Source organism: Scyliorhinus canicula, chromosome 5 (assembly GCF_902713615.1).
Source record: "Scyliorhinus canicula chromosome 5, sScyCan1.1, whole genome shotgun sequence".
NCBI classification, from domain to species: domain Eukaryota; kingdom Metazoa; phylum Chordata; class Chondrichthyes; order Carcharhiniformes; family Scyliorhinidae; genus Scyliorhinus; species Scyliorhinus canicula.
The window spans coordinates 43,386,282-43,403,956 of NC_052150.1; the positions used below are offsets into that span (position 1 = coordinate 43,386,282).

At 46.9% G+C, this 17,675-nt stretch overlaps 1 protein-coding gene across 4 annotated transcripts in view; it reads left to right on the top strand.

Annotated features, from left to right (window-relative positions):
* Window positions 1–17,675, top strand: part of mboat1 (membrane bound O-acyltransferase domain containing 1) — a 189,342-nt gene that overhangs the window by 52,052 nt on the left and 119,615 nt on the right. For all 4 annotated transcript variants that reach the window (XM_038796971.1, XM_038796970.1, XM_038796968.1 and 1 more), the window contains exon 3: window positions 15,372–15,449. In XM_038796971.1, coding sequence (XP_038652899.1) covers window positions 15,372–15,449 — 78 coding nt within the window. The remainder of the gene's footprint in view (window positions 1–15,371; window positions 15,450–17,675) is intronic.

The following is a 17,675-nucleotide window of genomic DNA, read 5'->3' on the forward strand; positions in this document are numbered from 1 at the left end:
TCACAGGCCATAGATGAGTATATTTTTAGTAACCGGAATGGGGAGGTCTTATCCTCCAGGTTCTGGGAGGCGCTGAAGGCTGTGATCAGGGATGAAATCATTGTTTATAAAGCAGGAAGAGAAGGGAAGAGAGGAGGGCTAGGCAACAGCTCGTCGACTCCATATTGGAGGTGGACCACCGATACTCCGAGGCCCCAACTTTAGAGCTGGCCAAGACGAAAAAGCTGCAAATGGATTTTGACCTGCCCTCCACGAGGAAAGCAGTGCACCACTCCACCAGGCATGGGGGAACATGTACGAACGGAAACAAGGCTAGCCGCCTGCTGGCTCATCAATTGAGAAAGCAGGCAGCCACGATTAGAGAAAGCAAAGGCAAACTAGTAACGGAGCCGGAATAGGTCAGCGAGGCATTTGAGGACTTCTACCAGGGGCTGTACACTTCCGAGCCCCCTGCAGGAAACTTGGGGATGAAACAGTTCCTCAATGGACTGGACGTGCCAGTTGTGGGAAACGGTGGCTGGCAGCACCATTAGAACTGGGAGAAGTCATGGAGAGCATCAACTCCATGCAGGCGGGGAGACCAGATGGGTTCCCGGCGGACTGCTACAAACATATGCGACAGCACTGGCCCTGAACTTTTGGGAGATGTTTACAGACACACTGGCGAGAGGCATCCTGCCACTTAGGATAGCACAAACCTTAATCTCGCTGATACCCAGAAAGGGGAAAGACCCAACAGAATGCGGGTCCTACAGACCTATTTCGCTGCTAAACGTAGATGCAAAAATACTGGCCAAGATCCTAGCCAAGCGACTAGAGGACTGAGTACCAGAGGTGGTGGCAGAAGACCAGATGGCTTTTTCAAGGTTTGACAGCTGACATCGAACATCAGACGCCTGCTGAACGTGTTAATGACCCCACCCAGGAAGATAATACCAGAGGCGATCATCTCCCTGGATGTAGTAAAGGCCTTTGACAGAGTCGAATGGAGGTACCTCATAGAGGTAGTGGAGAGGTTTGGGTTTGGAACAGGGTTCACCGCCTGGGTGAAACTCCTGTACAGCCCTCCCATGGCGAGCGTACTGATGAACACCACCAGCTCTAAGAACTCCCAGCAGCACAGAGGTACAAGGCAGGGATGCCCGATGTCCCCGCTGCTGTTCACCCTAGCGATCGAACCATTAGTGATCGCGCTCGGGGCTGCAAAGGATTGGAAAGGGATACGGAGAGGAAACAGAGAACACAGAGTCTCGCTCTATGCAAATGACCTGCTCCTCTACATCTCCGATCTACAAAGCAGCACGGAGGGAATCATGCCGCTTTTGACAGAGTTTGGAACCTTCACGGGCAAAAGTGAGATCTACCTGGTGAACCCGCAGGGGGGAGGGGCAGAGCTGGAGGGACTGCCATTTAAACAGGCTCAAAACAAATTCCGCTATTTGGGGATCCAAATCGCCCATGACTAGACACTGATCCACAAGTGGAACGTGACCAGCCTGCAGAGGTGAGACGTGCTCCTACTCTCCCTGCCGGGGAGGTTGCAGATGATCTAGATGAACGTACTGCCCAGGGTCCTCTTCCTGTTCAGGGGGTGGAATTCTCCAACCCCCCGCAGGGTCGGGGAATTGCCCGGGGCCGGCGTAAATCCCGCCCCCGCCGTGGCCGGAATTCTCCGCCACCTGGGAATCGGCGGGAGCGGGAATCACGCCGCACCGATCGGCGTGCCCCCCGCGCCGATCGGCATGCCCCCCGTGGCGATTCTCCGGCCCGCGATGGGCTGAAGTCCCGCCGCTGACAGACCAATCCCGCCGACGTGGTTTAAGCCACCTCTGTGCCGGCGGGATTGGCGGCGCGAGCGGGCCCTCGGGGTCCTGGGGGGGGGGGGGGGGCGCGGGGCGATCGGACGCCGAGGGGTGCCCCCACAGTGGCCTGGCCCGCGATAGGGGCCCACCGATCGGCCGGCGGGCCAGTGCCGTGGGGGCACTCTTTTTCCTCCGCCGCCACCATGGCCTCCACCATGGCGGAGGCGGAAGAGACCCCCTCCACCGCGTATGCGCCGGTGGTGAAGTTTGCGGCCGCTCACGCTCCGGCGCATGCGCGGACAGGCGAAGGCCTTTCGGCCAGCCCCGACGCCGGGTGGCGTAGCGCCAAAGGCCGTTGCCGCCAGTTCTGGCGCCATTGGCGGATCGGGAGCCACTCCGGTGCGGACCTAGCCCCTAAAGGTGCGGTGAATTCCGCACCTTTGGGGAGGCCCGATGCCGGAGTGGTTGGCGCCACTCCGCTACGCCGGGACCCCCCGCCCCGCCGGGTAGGGGAGAATTTCGCCCCAGATCCATACCAATCTACATCCCCAAGGACTTCTTCAACCCAGTGGAACAATTGATCATGGCATGGGGAGGGACCCTATGATCCCTAAGAAAGACCTTCAGAGAACAGGAAGCATGGGGTCCCTAGCTCTCCCAAACTGCAATTATATCACTGGGCAGCAACAGCGGAAAGGTTAAAGGGGTGGATAAAGGAGCCGGAGGCCAAATGGGTAAAATGGAGGAGGGCTCCTGCACAGGACCTCCTCCTGAGCACTGGCCATGGCAGCGCTCCCATCCCCACCGACCAGGCACTCAACGTGTCCAGTGGTGATAGCCACACTCTGGTTGTGGAACCAACTACCACAGCACTTAGGTCTAACCGAGCTGTCCATTAAGGCCCTCATCTGCAACATCCACAGGTTCGCGCCAACCAAAATGGACATCACCTTCAAAAGGTGGAGACAGGAAAGGGGGACGTTGACAGTCAGGGACGTCTACACAGACAACAGACTGAGTACACTGGAGGAACTAACAGAGAAGTTCCAACTGACCGGGGAAACAAATTAAGATATATGCAGGTCAAAAGCTACTTGCATCGGGAAACAAAGACACCGCATGGCCACCACAACAAACGCTATTAGAGGACCTATTGGATGCAGACATCTTAAGGAGGGGAAACTGCGGGACCTGTATGGGCGACTACTGGGAAGGGCACGTTCAACACTGGATGAGACAAAGGAAAATGGGAGGAAGACCTAGTGTTTGAAATAGGGTGGGGTCTCTGGAGTACAGCAATGAATAGGGTCAACTCCACCTCTTGCGCAAGGCTAAGCTTAATGCAGCTGTAATTGGTACACAGAACTCACTTAACTAGAACCCGAATAAGTAGATTCTTCAAGGAGGTAGAGGACAAATGTGAATGGTGCCAAGGAGGCCCTGCCAAACACGCCCACATGTTCTGGTCATGTCCCAGACTTGTCGGGTTCTGAACAGCCTTCTTCGAGGTGATATCCAAGATGGTGGGGATGAGTATGGAGCAGTGCTGAGAGTGACAGTCTTCAGGGTATCCGAGCAGCCAGGGGTATCCGAGCTCCCCATGGGGAGGAGGGCAGACGTCCTTGCCGTTGCCTCCCTTATCACCCGCTGGAGAATCCTGCTCTGCTGGCGATCGGCAGCACCACCTAAAGCTGCGGACTAGGGACAGCACGGCGGCGCAGTGGTTAGCACTTCTGTCTCATGGCGGCGAGGTCCGGGTTCGATCCTGGCTCTGGGTCACTGTCCATGTTGAGTCTGCAAGTTCTACCCGTGTTTGTATGAGTTTCGCCCCACACAACGCTAAGATGTGAAGGGTAGGTCGATTGACCACGCTAAATTGCCCCTTAATTGGAAAACATTAATTGGGCACTCTAAATTTTAAAAAAAGCTGCGGACTGGCTGTCGACCTGTCGGAATTTTTCCAAATTCGACATCCGGGGGTCGGAAGAGGGCTTCCGTAAAACGTGGGAGCCATTCACCAATCTGTTTCGAGATCTGTTTGTAGCCAACAGCAATAAGCCAGAGGGAGGGAGGAGCCACAGGAGAACCACAAATCTGAACGAAATGAAACGTAGGGGAGGGGGGGGGGGGGGGGGGGGGTGGAGGAGAGAGGAGGTGGGGGAATAAAGAGGCACAGAAGCTGATCATGGCCAACACATACCAATATACGTGGCACCATGCTACCCCAAAGGTACAGGTTGGAAAATCCTACGAACGTAGAAGGCATGCCACACAACCAGAAGGGGAAGGAGATTGGGTGGAAAGTGGGGAGTTGGGAGAAGGAGAGCTAGCTAAAACTGGCCACCTGCTGAACAACAGGAAATTTTAACTGATGTATATAATGAAAGATAACCAATGTATATAGTTTCGGTGTAGGTACACGTTAATTTTGCTTTGTATAAAAAGAAAAACCCTAATAAAAACATTTTAAAAAAATTAGATACTCCAGACCGTGGAAAGAAGAACCGATTATGCCACATAAATATGTTGAAGAAATACTATCGTGGGAAAGAGGATAGGAAGGAACAAGTGTGTCAGGTGATAGAAGTAGTGGAAGAGGACAGAGATGGGAAGCTGAGGTAGGAGAAGAGGTCGATAGTTCACAGAATGACCCCCTCTGTGGTACGAATAACAAATGCAGACATCTTAGAACAATTAGAGACCAAGTTTGCAGATTTAGGAGAAGAAAAGCGAGAAGATCTAATAAAGATACAGGAAACAAATATAGGCAGATTTGTAGGGATACACCAGGGTGCACTACATTAACTAATCATGATGTAGACATGGGAAACTCTGAACCAATAAAGCAACATCTGTCTCAACTGAACCCACAGACACTGGCTCATTCAGAGGCGGAAATCTAGTGCACATTGGATATGTTGCGGAAACAAGTGAAAACGGTGTGGTCCGCAGAATGCCAAGCAGAGGTTGGGAGATTGAGGGCTATGTTAGTGGGCGAACCAGTGCTGGCCGTCCTGGATTTTTCCAGACCTTTCAAGATGGCCACGGATGCCAGCTACCTGGGGGTGGGGCAGTGCTACTACAAGACGACGATGTGGAATAGAAAGACCAGTGGGATTTTTCAAAAAATTTAAGTCTGCCATAGAAAGTATTCCATCATTGAAAAGGAAACCTTAGCATTGCTACTAGCCCTTCAACACTTTGAAGTATATGTCCGACATGACAATAAACAAAGTTTAGTTTATATGGACCATAATCTGCTTGCGTTTATAGAAATGTTTAAAACCTGGAATGCAAGATTATTCTGTTGGAGTTATTGTTATAACAATTCAATGTTAAAATTGTACACATCCCCGGAAGGGATAATGTGACAGCAGATGCTTTGTCACTGGGTTCGGGCTGATCAGTTGCCAATGTACGAACTGGGGAGGGGGGGGGGGGGGGGGGAATGAATAATTTTATGTTTTGCTACCTCATAATGAAACATCCGTGCCCTGACGTTTCTTTCCTTTTAGGGAGGGAGATATTGATTCCCTTATTTTCCATTTCTTTTACTTTGTCGTTATCATTTTAGATCCATGGATATTTCATGGACATATAGCTTTAAGTCGAGCAGAGGAAGTGAGGAACTCAAAAGTTGCAAAATAATAGTACACTGTGCTATGGAGGTTTAGCTTTTGACCAGAAAAACAAACTTTATGGCACCCAAGAGATCAGAGGGATTCAGTTTGATTGGTTGGTTGGTGACCAATCGATTGGCCAAGACCATATTCTGCCAGGCGACAGACAGTGATTGGGTCCTGGCCAATCAGAGAACGCACAAAAAGCTCTTGGACTCTGAGAAGAAGCTGTGAGTCAGTCTTTGTTTATTTCGTTGTTTGTTTGTTTCTTTGTTTCTTTCTTTCTTTCTTTCTCTCTCTCACTCTCACTCTTACTCTTACTCTTACTCTCACTCTCTCTTTCTCTCTCTTTTGTCCTCTTTCTCTCTCTTTCTCTCTTTATCTCTCTGTAAAAATGCTCCCTGCCTGCTGTCTCTCAAAAAATGCTTCCTGCCTGTTGTTTCTGAATCTGCAGAGAAGTCTTGAGATCCTGATGAATCTACAGTGAAAACCAATACAGACCGAAAGCAAAGACCTCATCCAACTGGAGGCCTAGACTGGAAGACGTCCACCTGAAACCCCTCTTTCCCCTCTGTGTTTGTCTGTCTTGTGTGTGTATAGAGGGTGAGGTGAGTTAAAGAAGGGGGATTAGGAATTAGATAATAGTTAACCAGATGTATTTGCTGCCTATTTATGGAAATTGTTAGGGTGGTTGTTGTTATCAATAAAAATTTAAGTATGTTTAAATTTACAAACTTGGCGACTCTAGTTAATGGGCATCCAAAGGCCAAAGTCTTTTGGTATTTTCCAAGAATTATTAGTTAATTTCATTTGTGTTGTGACTCCAGGTCAAGTGGGGCTGGAGTTGACCGTGTACTTGCCCAAGGTGTCATAACAATATTAAAACGGTCAGTGCAGGCTAGATGGGCCGAATGGCCTCGTTCTGCACTGTAGAGATTCTATGGATTTTATGGACAGATGGGTTCAAGTGACAGCTGGCACCACTTGTCATAGAAGGGTATCAACAGTGTCTGTCAGCAGATATTTTGAGGATGGAAGGAGCCGCACATGAATGTGTACTTGTCCTCTCATTTGATATCTTGCATGTGTTTACCACAACATCTGGCATTAGGTCATGTTCAGATGGAGCAACGCTTAGCTCAATTTTTTGTTCTACAGCCCAGCCACCAAGACCAATGATGGTGCTTCTACTGCAGCCCTGGTTGACTTGAGCAAAATCAATCTAGGGACAGAGACTGAACCTGGATCGATCTGTGGGGCAGGTTGGCATTGGGTGGGAGCAATCATTGGCTGTTGTAATTTGGAAGTAATAGTCTCCAGAACTTTATTCAATGTGGTCCTTTATTATTTGATTTGATTTATTGTCACTTGTACAGAAGTACAGTGAAAAGTATTTTTCTGCGGCTGAGGAACATTCATACGTTCATAGTAGATGCAAGAATAATCAACAGAGAACATTGACAAATGGTACTTTGACAGAACATTGATTGGTTACAGTGTGGAACAAGGGGGCAAACAAAGCAAATACATGAGCAAGAGCAGCATAGGGGGTCGTGAATAGTGTTCTTACAGGGAACAGATCAGTCTGAGTGGGAGTCGTTGAGGAGTCTTGTAGCTGTGGGTAAGAAGCTGTTCCTATGTCTGGATGTGCGAGTCTTCAGACTTCTGTATCTTTTGCCTGATGGAAGGGTCTGGAAGAAGGCAATGTCTGGGTGGGAGGGGTCTCTGATAATGTTGTCTGCCTTCCTGAGGCAGCGGGAGGTGTATACAGAATCAATGTGGGGATGGCACGTTTGTGTGATGCATTGGGCTGAGTTCATCACAGTCTGCAGTTTCTTGCGATCTTGGACCAAGCAGTTGCCATATCAGGCTGTGATGCAGCCGGATAGGATGCTGTCTATCGTACATCTGTAGAAGTTTGTGAGAATCGCTGCAGACATGCCAAATTTCTTTAGCTTCCGTAGGAAGTAGAGACGTTGTTGGGCTTTCTTGACTGTTGCATCAACGTGAGTGGACCAGGACAGACTATTGGTGATGGTGACCCCTAGGAACTTAAAGCTATCGACCATCTCCACTTCGGAGCCATTGATGCAGACGGTAATTTGAATCGCAAAACATATGTATATTATGTGAAGTTAAACCTGAAGTTGTGATTGTTTTAATAGTTAACAAAAGATTTGCCAACATCCCGCAAGGCTGTTTGCTGTCTGTTCCTGATTGGGAACAATAGGAATGGTATCCTTTTTCAGAGGTGGAAGAAAAGCAAGATTAAATAGAGAAAAAGTAACTGGTGAGCACCAAACAACACAGGCTTATTTTTTTGGAAAAAAAAGGAACACATCATTCTTTCCAGCTTCACTTTGGTTCCCTGATTGTGATCTTTGTTTTGTTTAACTCTGGAAACCCAATTGTAGTTGGAGTGGAGCAATATTTGAACATCGAGATTATAAACCAAGAATTCAGTTTCATTGTCCCTTTAAACAGAAACCGTGAAAGTAACACTGGCAAAATAACAAAGCAGTCAATAGCTGTGAATATTTGAAGTTATTTTGCTTGCTCCCACAATCTGCGGTGAACCAGTTTTACCATACATTGCAAATGAAGAGGTTGCCAAGAAATTGCCATGTTATTTGGGCAAAAAATGTATTGTAAAAGTAAGCATTGAACTTGCAGTTTTCTCATCCATTCATCTAAAGTTATATTTATATTGGTTCCTGTATGGCTTGTTTAGTTATGTCCACCTAACTTTCATCAAGGTTTCCTTAAAAATGTCTAAATTGCCATTTTGCAAAATCTCCTTGTTTTGTGTTCCTACCTCATAAAAGGTGCCAGACCTTTTTTTAAAATAAATTTAGAGTACCCAATTCATTTTTTCCAATTAAGGGGCAATTTAGCGTGGCCAATCCACCTAGCTTGCACATTTTTGGGTTGTGTGGGCGAAACCCACGCAAACACGGGGAGAATGTGCAAACTCCACACGGACAGCCGGGATCGAACCTGGGACCTCAGCGCCGTGAGGCCACAGTGCAAACCCACTGCGCCACCGTGCTGCCCCGAAAGGTTCCAGACCTAATGGACCCACAATATTTATGCCAGGGGAGTTTTTTGGGGTGAAGGAGAGGTGTTGTAAGAGGATAGGGAATTCTGAGAATGTAGAGATTCTGATTAACGGCAGGACAGCAAGAAGGATCCTCCCACCAACATTATTTAAAGAGATCATCACCAACGTTCAGGTGGATGCTGATTACTTTCCACCAATTTTGTGCAAGTGATGGGTACTTTGAAGAAGTTGGTGAAGACTACAGTGGTGATGCCTGCAGTGAGTGTGCTTGCATGTCCAAACAATATTGTTTGTGATTGCAAAGGCTCTGGGCAAACATTTGCTCTTGTCATGGATACAATAGTAGCAATACCTTTGGACGACAGCATGAGAGGGGGATGATGCAGAGGCAACAAATAAGAAGACAAGCGGTCACAGAGGGAGGAAGAAGGAGAGAAGGGCTCTCAGCAGCAGACCGTATCCAGCTCGGGTTTTCCCAGAAGACTTGCCTCCACCGAAGCCAGGAGCTACGATTCACAGAAGGTATGCTCCCCAAGTCTGCCATCTCTCCTGTAAGAGAGAGGGAAGTGTGTTACTTGTGGCACAGCATCTAGGCCCTCTTGACTCCATTGATCACAACAGCTAACTGCTTCTCACTGCCGTCTTAGCACCTATATTGGGGGCCGACTGACCCATGATGGAAGAGGACCTTTCTCTTCCTGTGTATCCCTACAGTGAGTGCTACTTGCTGCCTCAGTGAACCTTGAAGCATGCTCCCTCATCCTTTTTTCTAGTTTCTTGCTCATCACCTCCTCTTTCACTGCCATTCCTTGCTGCAGTTGAATTTACATCGCCTTAAAGTGGTGCTCGCCTCACATGAACTTGGGCTTCCTGCTGAGACCTGCAGCCATTGAACAGTGCATTCAGTGCCAGGGTACACGCCTATCATTATAATTAGGTTGCATGATGTTGCAATGCTGCATGCTTTACTTAGAATGGGCAGGGATCATCATCCATTGCGATTCTCACACCCATTTTCGGTAGAAATTGAATTTTTAGCCCCAGGCATTTGAACAATGTTTCCATGAGAGTTTCAACTTAAGACAATGACTTTCGATTTTTGAATCATTTTTGTGAGGCACTTTGTTCCTTGGGTTCATTGAGAGATGGTTACAGCACAGAAGGAGGCAATTTAGTCCTTGGAGTCCATCCCAGCTCTCTCCAACAGCATCCTAACTAGTCCCATTCTCCTGTTCTTTTCCTATGGCTCTGTAATTTATTTCCCTTCAGATACTTAACCAAGCTGCTTTTGAAAGCCACAATTGAATCTGACTGTACCGTCCTTTCAGGCAGATGAGGCTTCAAAATAAAGGGAGTTTGTAGTTCAGAAGCCAACACAAACAATAATGAGGGCAGAGGGCAAGCCTGCCCTGTTTGCTTTTCCAGAAGACTAAACTATGAAAGCAGTATGACATCTTCCAGTACAAAACCTTAGTGAGTTTTAGTTTGGCAAGGATTACAATTCAAGTTGCCAGTACGCAGATGTTTTGTATTCTGAATGAATTATTGAGTTTCAAATGCTTCCGCCATATGTCTTTCGCTGTCATGTGGGGCAAATAGTCTTTGAAAGTAGGGGTTTGGGAATATAGTTAGAAGGGTGTAAAGGGCTTCATGGCAATTCAAAACATTTTGACAGAATAGGCAGGCAGGTGGCAGATGCAGTTAAATGTCCAAATGTGTGAGGTTTAAAGAAAATATTTAATGGGGTCTGGCCATCGCTGGCACTTATTGCCTATTCTAAATTGTCTTTGAACTGACTGCTTGCTCAACTATTGAAGAGGGCAGTTAAGAGTCAACTACATTGCTCAACGCCTGGAGTCACATGTAGGCCAGTCCAGGTAAGGACGACGGATTTCCTTCCCCAAAGGACATCAGTGAACCAGATGGAGAAACATAATATTCCAATCATTAAGGCTGTTTCCATTGGAACAATGCAGATAGTTTCTTTTCAAATTATGGATGAGGGTCTTGATAGTGAATTACGGAATAGCATGGGAGAGAGTATGCGCCAATGTTCTCTGACACGGCACTGGAAGGCTTGATGCAGAGGTGGAGAGGAGACTAGATATTGTCTATCCATAGATGACCAGGCAACCCTTGAAGCAAACTTTATGAGGGCAGTGGGACCAGATAATTGTGGCGCTCAATACCATGAGTCAACTCCCAAGTATCTAGTGCTGCAATAGTTTGGTGACCGTACATGATTGAATGAATCTTGAAATGCCATATCCCACCAACTGTGCCTCTAGCCTCAGCAATTATTCAATGCACACACTCCCATCATTCACCTACCAATCATCTATATCGATCACAACACATACCAAACATTCTTAGCTTCACCTCATGTTGATCTGCTTAGCATTGTTGCAAGTCTCTCACCCATATCTCACAACTTGTGCAGACTGCCAACTAATAAAACGTGGCAGCCATGCCAACCAAACGGATTGCACCACACTTGGTCTCACACTTCCCTCTTTCTTGCAGGACAGATAAGAAGTTTTGTGGAGGCAGCAAGAGTTAACCGAAAGTGATAGGCATAGATGCATGTCCTAATCCCTTTGGAGGAGATGGTGTTGGCTATTATTGACACACTTATTAATGAGGCCTTGGCCAGCAGTGTGACTCTTATTATCAAAGATGATAAAATCCACATACCTGATGCTCCTTTTCACATTGCCCTCTCCCATCCTTGGTTCTGGTTTACAAGTTGTTGATGATGTAAACGATACGCCCTCACCACAACCCTAGCCTTGTGTCTTTCTCCATTCAGATACTCAAGAACTGCCACCTGGCCAGACAGTGATGATGAAGTACTGAAAGCTCATTCTTGCAGCAACCAGCTGAGTAATTGTCACTGCACATGGGAAAGCTTAGTGGTGGGATTTAAACATGGGGAGAAACTTGGCTTGAATGGCCTGCAATCAGGACAGGAAAAAAGTGGAGCATGGTCTATTTGTCTAGCTTCAACTTTAATGACACAATGGGGCACGATTCTTCCAAAACATTTAAAGTTCATTGACAGCGGGTTTTTCAGGGAGTTTCCCATCGGCAGAGTTCCCCACCACTATTCAATGACACTTAGGGGCCTGGGGAGTTTCTCGGGTTTAGCCCACACTGAGAATTTTTTTTAGCACTGGGGAGCTGAACTCGGAGATCCGGCTGCCATTTTGAAAGGATGCCCAAATCTCTAAGTGAGCTTGTGGGTCCCCCACAACCCCTACCCATGGGTAATGTCACCCCCACACACATGGGCACTAACCCACAAGCCCCCTTACAGCACTCCCTTCCAGGATCCACATTCGTCACTCCCCCCATCCCAGAGGCCCCTACTTATCTGCCGTGCACACCCCACCCTTCAAACCTCCCTCCATCCTCATTTCATAGGCATGGCCCCTCTGGCCCCTGACCCTTGGCAGTGCCACCCTGGCACGGGCACCTTTGCACTGCCACCCTGGAACCAGGCAGTGCTTCTGCCGGCTTGACAGTGCTGTTTGGGCAACTTGGCAGTGTCAGGGTGCCAAGGTGCCAGATGGGCAGTGAAAATATGCCCACATTCCAGAGGGAGGGCCAGGGAGCTACGCTGCGCTTACCCTGGCCACCCGCAGGTCTCCGATTGCGCGGGAGACCACTTGGGTGCCGTTCCACCTGGCCCACGTTTGTGTGGACTATTTAAAAAAAAAAAAAAAAAAAATTTTTATTCAAATTTTCACAAAAAAGAAAACAATAACAGAAAATTCTAAGAACAAAAAAAACCAGACCCCCCCCCCCCCCCCCCCCAACCGCCGCCGTAAATACAAAAGAGAAACAATAAATTGACGCCCGTCATTGGCAAAAAACAAATATTCACCCCAAAACAAAAACAAGGAGACAAACCCCCCCCCCCCGTTTTTACTGTTCTGCCAGAAGATCTAGGAATGGTTGCCATCTCCTGAAAAACCTCTGCACTGACCCCCTTAAGACAAATTTCACCCTCTCCAATTTAATAAACCCCGCCATATCGTTGACCCAGGCCTCCACGCTTGGGGGCCTCGCATCCATCCACTGAAGAAGAACCCTCCGCCGGGCTACTAGGGACGCAAAGGCCAGAACACCGGCCTCTTTCGCCTCCTGCACTCCCGGCTCCACTGCAACCCCAAATATTGCGAGTCCCCAGCCTGGATTGACCCTGGATCCTACCACTCTCGATACCGTCCTTGCTATACCCTTCCAAAATTCCCCCAGCGCTGGGCATGCCCAGAACATGTGGACATGGTTTGCTGGGCTCCCTGAGCACCTAATACACCTGTCCTCAGTCCCAAAAAAACGGCTCATCCTTGTCCCGGTCATATGAGCCCTATGCAGTACCTTAAACTGTATGAGGCTAAGCCTCGCACACGATGATGAAGAGTTCACCCTTTCTAGGGCATCCACCCACGTCCCCTCCTCAATCTCCTCACCCAGCTCCTCCTCCCATTTATCTTTCAGCTCCTCCACCGAGGCCTCGTCTACCTCCTGCATCACCTGGTACACTTCTGAGATCCTCCCCTCTCCAACCCATACCCCCGAGAGCACCCTGTCCTGGACCCCACACGGCGGCAGCAGGGGGAACCCGGCCACCTGCCGCCTGACAAACGCCCTTACTTGCATGTACCTAAAGGTGTTCCCCGGGGGGAGCCTGAACTTCCCTTCCAGCTCACCCAGGCTCGCAAACTTCCCATCTATGAACAGGTCCCCCAGCCTCCTGACACCTGCCCTGTGCCAACTCAAGAACCCGCCATCAATTCTCCCCGGAACAAACCGGTGGTTTCCCCCGCATCGGGGACCCCATTGTTGTGTGGACTATTGCTGAACGGTGGCCGGCTAGTGCATATCGGGCAGGTAGGTCTTAAGTAGGCTTATGCCCTACTTTCGGTAGAGTCATTTGGTCTGGTCCCTTTCGGACGGATTTTCGACGTCTGGCGGGATTTGGGTAAATACCGCAAGGCGCGGAGGCTGCCGGGCTTTCCCAGGATTCTCCGGCCATGTCGTGTTTTCGCTTGAGTGCAACGCCGCAACAGAATTGCGTCCTATCTGTGCCCAAATAGATGGTGTTGCCAGTTCTATATAAAGCATTTTCGATGGAATAACCTCAAACCCCTCCACCCCTTACATATTTCCGATATGTCAACATGTTTGCTTAGGGGGGGGGCAAGGTGCACAGTGGTTAGCACTGCTGCATCACAGCTCCAGGGTCCTGGGTCAAATTCCAGCCTTAGATGACTGTCTGTGTGGAGTTTGCACCTTCTCCCTGTGTCTGCGTGGGTTTCCTCTGGGTGCTCCGGTTTCCTCCGGGTGCTCCGGTTTCCTCCCACAGTCCAAAGATGTGCAGGTTAGCTGGATTGGCTATGCTAAATTCCGCCTTAGCATTCAAAAGGTTAGGGGGGTTACTGGATTACAAGGATAGGGTTGAGGCGGTAGGCTTAAGAGGGTGCTCTTTCCAATGGCCGGTGCAGACTCGATGGGCCGATTGGCCTTCTTCTGCACTGTAAATTCTATGATTCTATATATGGGTGGCACAGTGGTTAGCATTGCTGCCTCATGGCGCCGAGGTCCCAGGTTCCACCCAGCTCTGGGTCATTGTCCGTGTGGAGTTTGCGCATTCTCCCCGCATTTGCGTGGGTTTCGCCCACACAACCAAAAGATATGCAGGGTAGGTGGATTGGCCTCTTATTGCCCCTTAATTGGAAAAAATGAATTGTGTACTCTAAATTTTAAAAATAAATGATTCTATGTTTGAATCTGCAGATGCATGTAAGAATTTCCATACACACCTTAATGCACTATGACAAAGAGTCATCCAGACTCGAAACATTAGCTCCCTTCTCTCTCCACAAATGGTGTCAGACCTGCGGAGATTGTCGAGTATTTTCTGTTTTTGTTTCAGATTCCAGCATCTGCAGTAATTTGCTTTTAACCAATCTAAGATCATCGGCCAGGCTTACAATATAGCTCACCTACATTTGCTGGAAGCTGCATATATTCATATGCAAAGACCTGTTCTCTGCAGGCAAAAAGAATATGTCCAGATGTTACACCTTTTTGAATGAACAACTCCTGGGGACAATAGCACTCTGCATTTGCCATGGCAACGTCTCGACCGCTCAGAGCCGTCTTGCCAATCAATTCCTTTTCTCTCATGCAGTACAAATTGATGTTCCCTCTGAAATTTGTCTGTCCTGATGAGTGCAAGTGAACAAGCTTTGATGGCATGTCTTTTTTACCCCCCCCCCCCCCCCCCCCCCCCCTCCCAACAATATCCAAGAGATTTAATACAGAGACTGGGGTTTAAAATAACAAGAGGATTGTGAAGCTGTGTAATACTTTACCAGAGTGCATGATTGAAGCGTGGGTCATGTCAGCTGTAGGAGGAGGTCAAATTGGTACTTGAAAAGGTGAATAAAGGGCGACAGCATTGGTACGTAGAGTTAGAACTGCTACTTGCATAAAGTGCACACACAAATTGCCTGCTTGAAGCTAAATTGCCTGCTTCTGTGTCTTTGTTTACATGTACAGAACAAACCTTAATATGCTGTTGAGGCTATGTCAATTAAAAAATTCAAAATAAGTTGTATAGATTTTTAGTGGGTAATGGTTTTAAGGAATATGGAACCTAGGTGGGTAAATGGATTTAAGATATAATCAGCAATGATCGAATTGAATGGCAGAATGGTCTCAACGAACGTGCTTTTGTTGCAGTGTTCTTAAATGCAATTTATAAGATAAAGCCAATAGTTGTTAAAATGTGAAATGTTAAAATGTGAAGATCAACTATATTTGTTTGGGCATCAAAATAATGTTTCTGATCTTTTTATTTTCCTGTTCCTCCTCCAGGTACTCGTTACACATTTTTATAGAAGTTACTTTGTGTTACTGCATTATGATAACAGCGAACGTCTCAAACATTCACAGGTACAGACCCAGTATGTGTAATGTTTTCTGTAGAAAGTGTACCACCTTGGAAATACTACCTAAATTTAAAATAAGTATGGTAACTTTTTTTGAAAAAGAAAACTCTAGTTGCATTTTGTACTTATTGATTTGCTTGGAAGATTCCACTTTGCCCGACACGTCACAGCTGAATCGTAAATCTCCTATTGTTAAGGGGACGCGTTGGTGCTGTGACATGCCTTTACGCCGCTGTCAGTGTCTTTCTTACTGAACAATATGCAGGACCGGATGGATAAACTTAAAAAATATATATATATTCCCATCTCCCTGTGAAGCAATGCAGAGGTCCTTCCTCAGCATCTTCATTCTACACTGAGGCTGAAGTTGAAAACTTGGTGAAATTTACTGCCTTGGAGTGGCACAGTTTGCTGCTCCGATATAAAATGTTTGTCACCGCAATATATTTGTGTTTGGCACTGTTTTGTTAATGTATTAGGGCTTGAATGGCAGAACTTAAACTATAATTTGAATAATATGTTCAGTGCTTGTGTTTGAATTGGTCTCAGTATTTAGTTTGCGGCAGTTAACGCAGTCAAATGTGTTTTGCAAATTGTATGAACTTGATTTGCTTATGGTAAATTTAAAATGCTAAATTATTATGATGTGACACACATTCTGTTCCATGTCCCTTGTGTGATAACCGTAATGTTGCAGTTGTTCAGTTTGAAGCCCTTAACTATGTACAATGTGTCTGAAGTGCAACTCCAATTTAACTTTTGATATTTGCGCGCACAGTTCTAGCAGAAGTCAACCTGCCGCCGTATCTCTTTTCCTGAAACATTTATGCTTCTGTTGCCCCATTCACCAAGTTGCTTCACTCTAGTAGTCTTGCTTGTTTCTTTTTAATAACAACTGTTCTGACCCATTTTCATTTGCCCTACATAGCTACAGATTGGTGTAAATTCTGCTGTTTCCTTGTCTGTTTTTGTTGCAATTACTGCAATTTTTTTTTGTTTTGTGGTTGCTCGTATTGGTCATGATTTTTTTTTACATAAAAAGTGACTTTTAAAAAATTATGAAAGCAAGTTGTCTCAAGGTGCTGACACCAGCAGCATTGGGAAAAATAGCAGAGAAGATGGCATAAGTCTGGAAGAAAGCATTAAAGGGCACAGGGTCTGTCCTTTAAAACCCAGAAACAAAGAGTTCAGTTTTAAGGTTTTGCAAAGATTAACTTGGAGTGAAGACTGCGTGACATGTTCTTGTTTCAAAAACAGTACCAATATAAAAAGACTATGTAGAATGGATTCTAAAAGAACAAAGGAGGGAAGTTCAGAAGAGCATTGACCATAGCTTGAAATAAAATGAAGATAAAGCCAGAGAGAGAAAGGCAAAGAGGTTGCATGGATTGCCTTTTCGACCTTTCCTTATAGCTTGCCTAGATGTGTAAAGTATTTGAAGAGCTTTGACGGCACATGACATCTAATCAGTGAGTAATGGAAAAATACAGAGAAGTTCCAGGTTCAACCCCTGCTTTGTGTTGAGTAACTGGTGTTGGCTAAGGTGGGATGCAGTTGAACTTGACGCCTTTTGGCATACAAAGGGGAAAATTAGCCACACTTTCTCCTCCCAGTTGCTATCCGTGTCCACAACTAGTTGGACAGATGGAAAGTGGGGGGCCTTTTGATCAGTCTGGTAAGATCGGGTCAGAGGGGGTGTTGGGGTGTCAGTTATATAGTTACCCATGAGTTGAACTAGGATTTTCCTGTCCAACATTTCCTAGATACCTGTCCAGGTAAGGGAATGGGACTATTTGGCGCCGCCCATTTGGCGCCGACCTTTTGGCGCTCATCGGTTTTGGCGCTGGCCTTTTGGGCGCTCATCTGTTTGGCGCCAATTCAAACCAAAATTAACACACGATGGATATTTATACGTGTTTGATACATGTAGCAAAAGCGACCCATTGTTAATCTTTTGGAGATGTGAATTAAAAAACGAGTGTAAAGGTCGCATTCACACTAAAAACAATGAAGTAGTGAAGGAAGTGAACGGACATTCTCATGGTGCTTCAGCAGTGGGTGTGGAAGTTGCTACCATCAAAACAAGTTTGAAGCGTAAAGCTGAAGAAACTCTTGAAGTGCCGTCAACAATTATAAACGGATGTCTTGAAAATAGTTCTCAAGCTGCACAAGCATCACTTCCAAACTCAGAGGCTATGAAAAAAATCGTAAGAAGAAAACGAAATCTAAT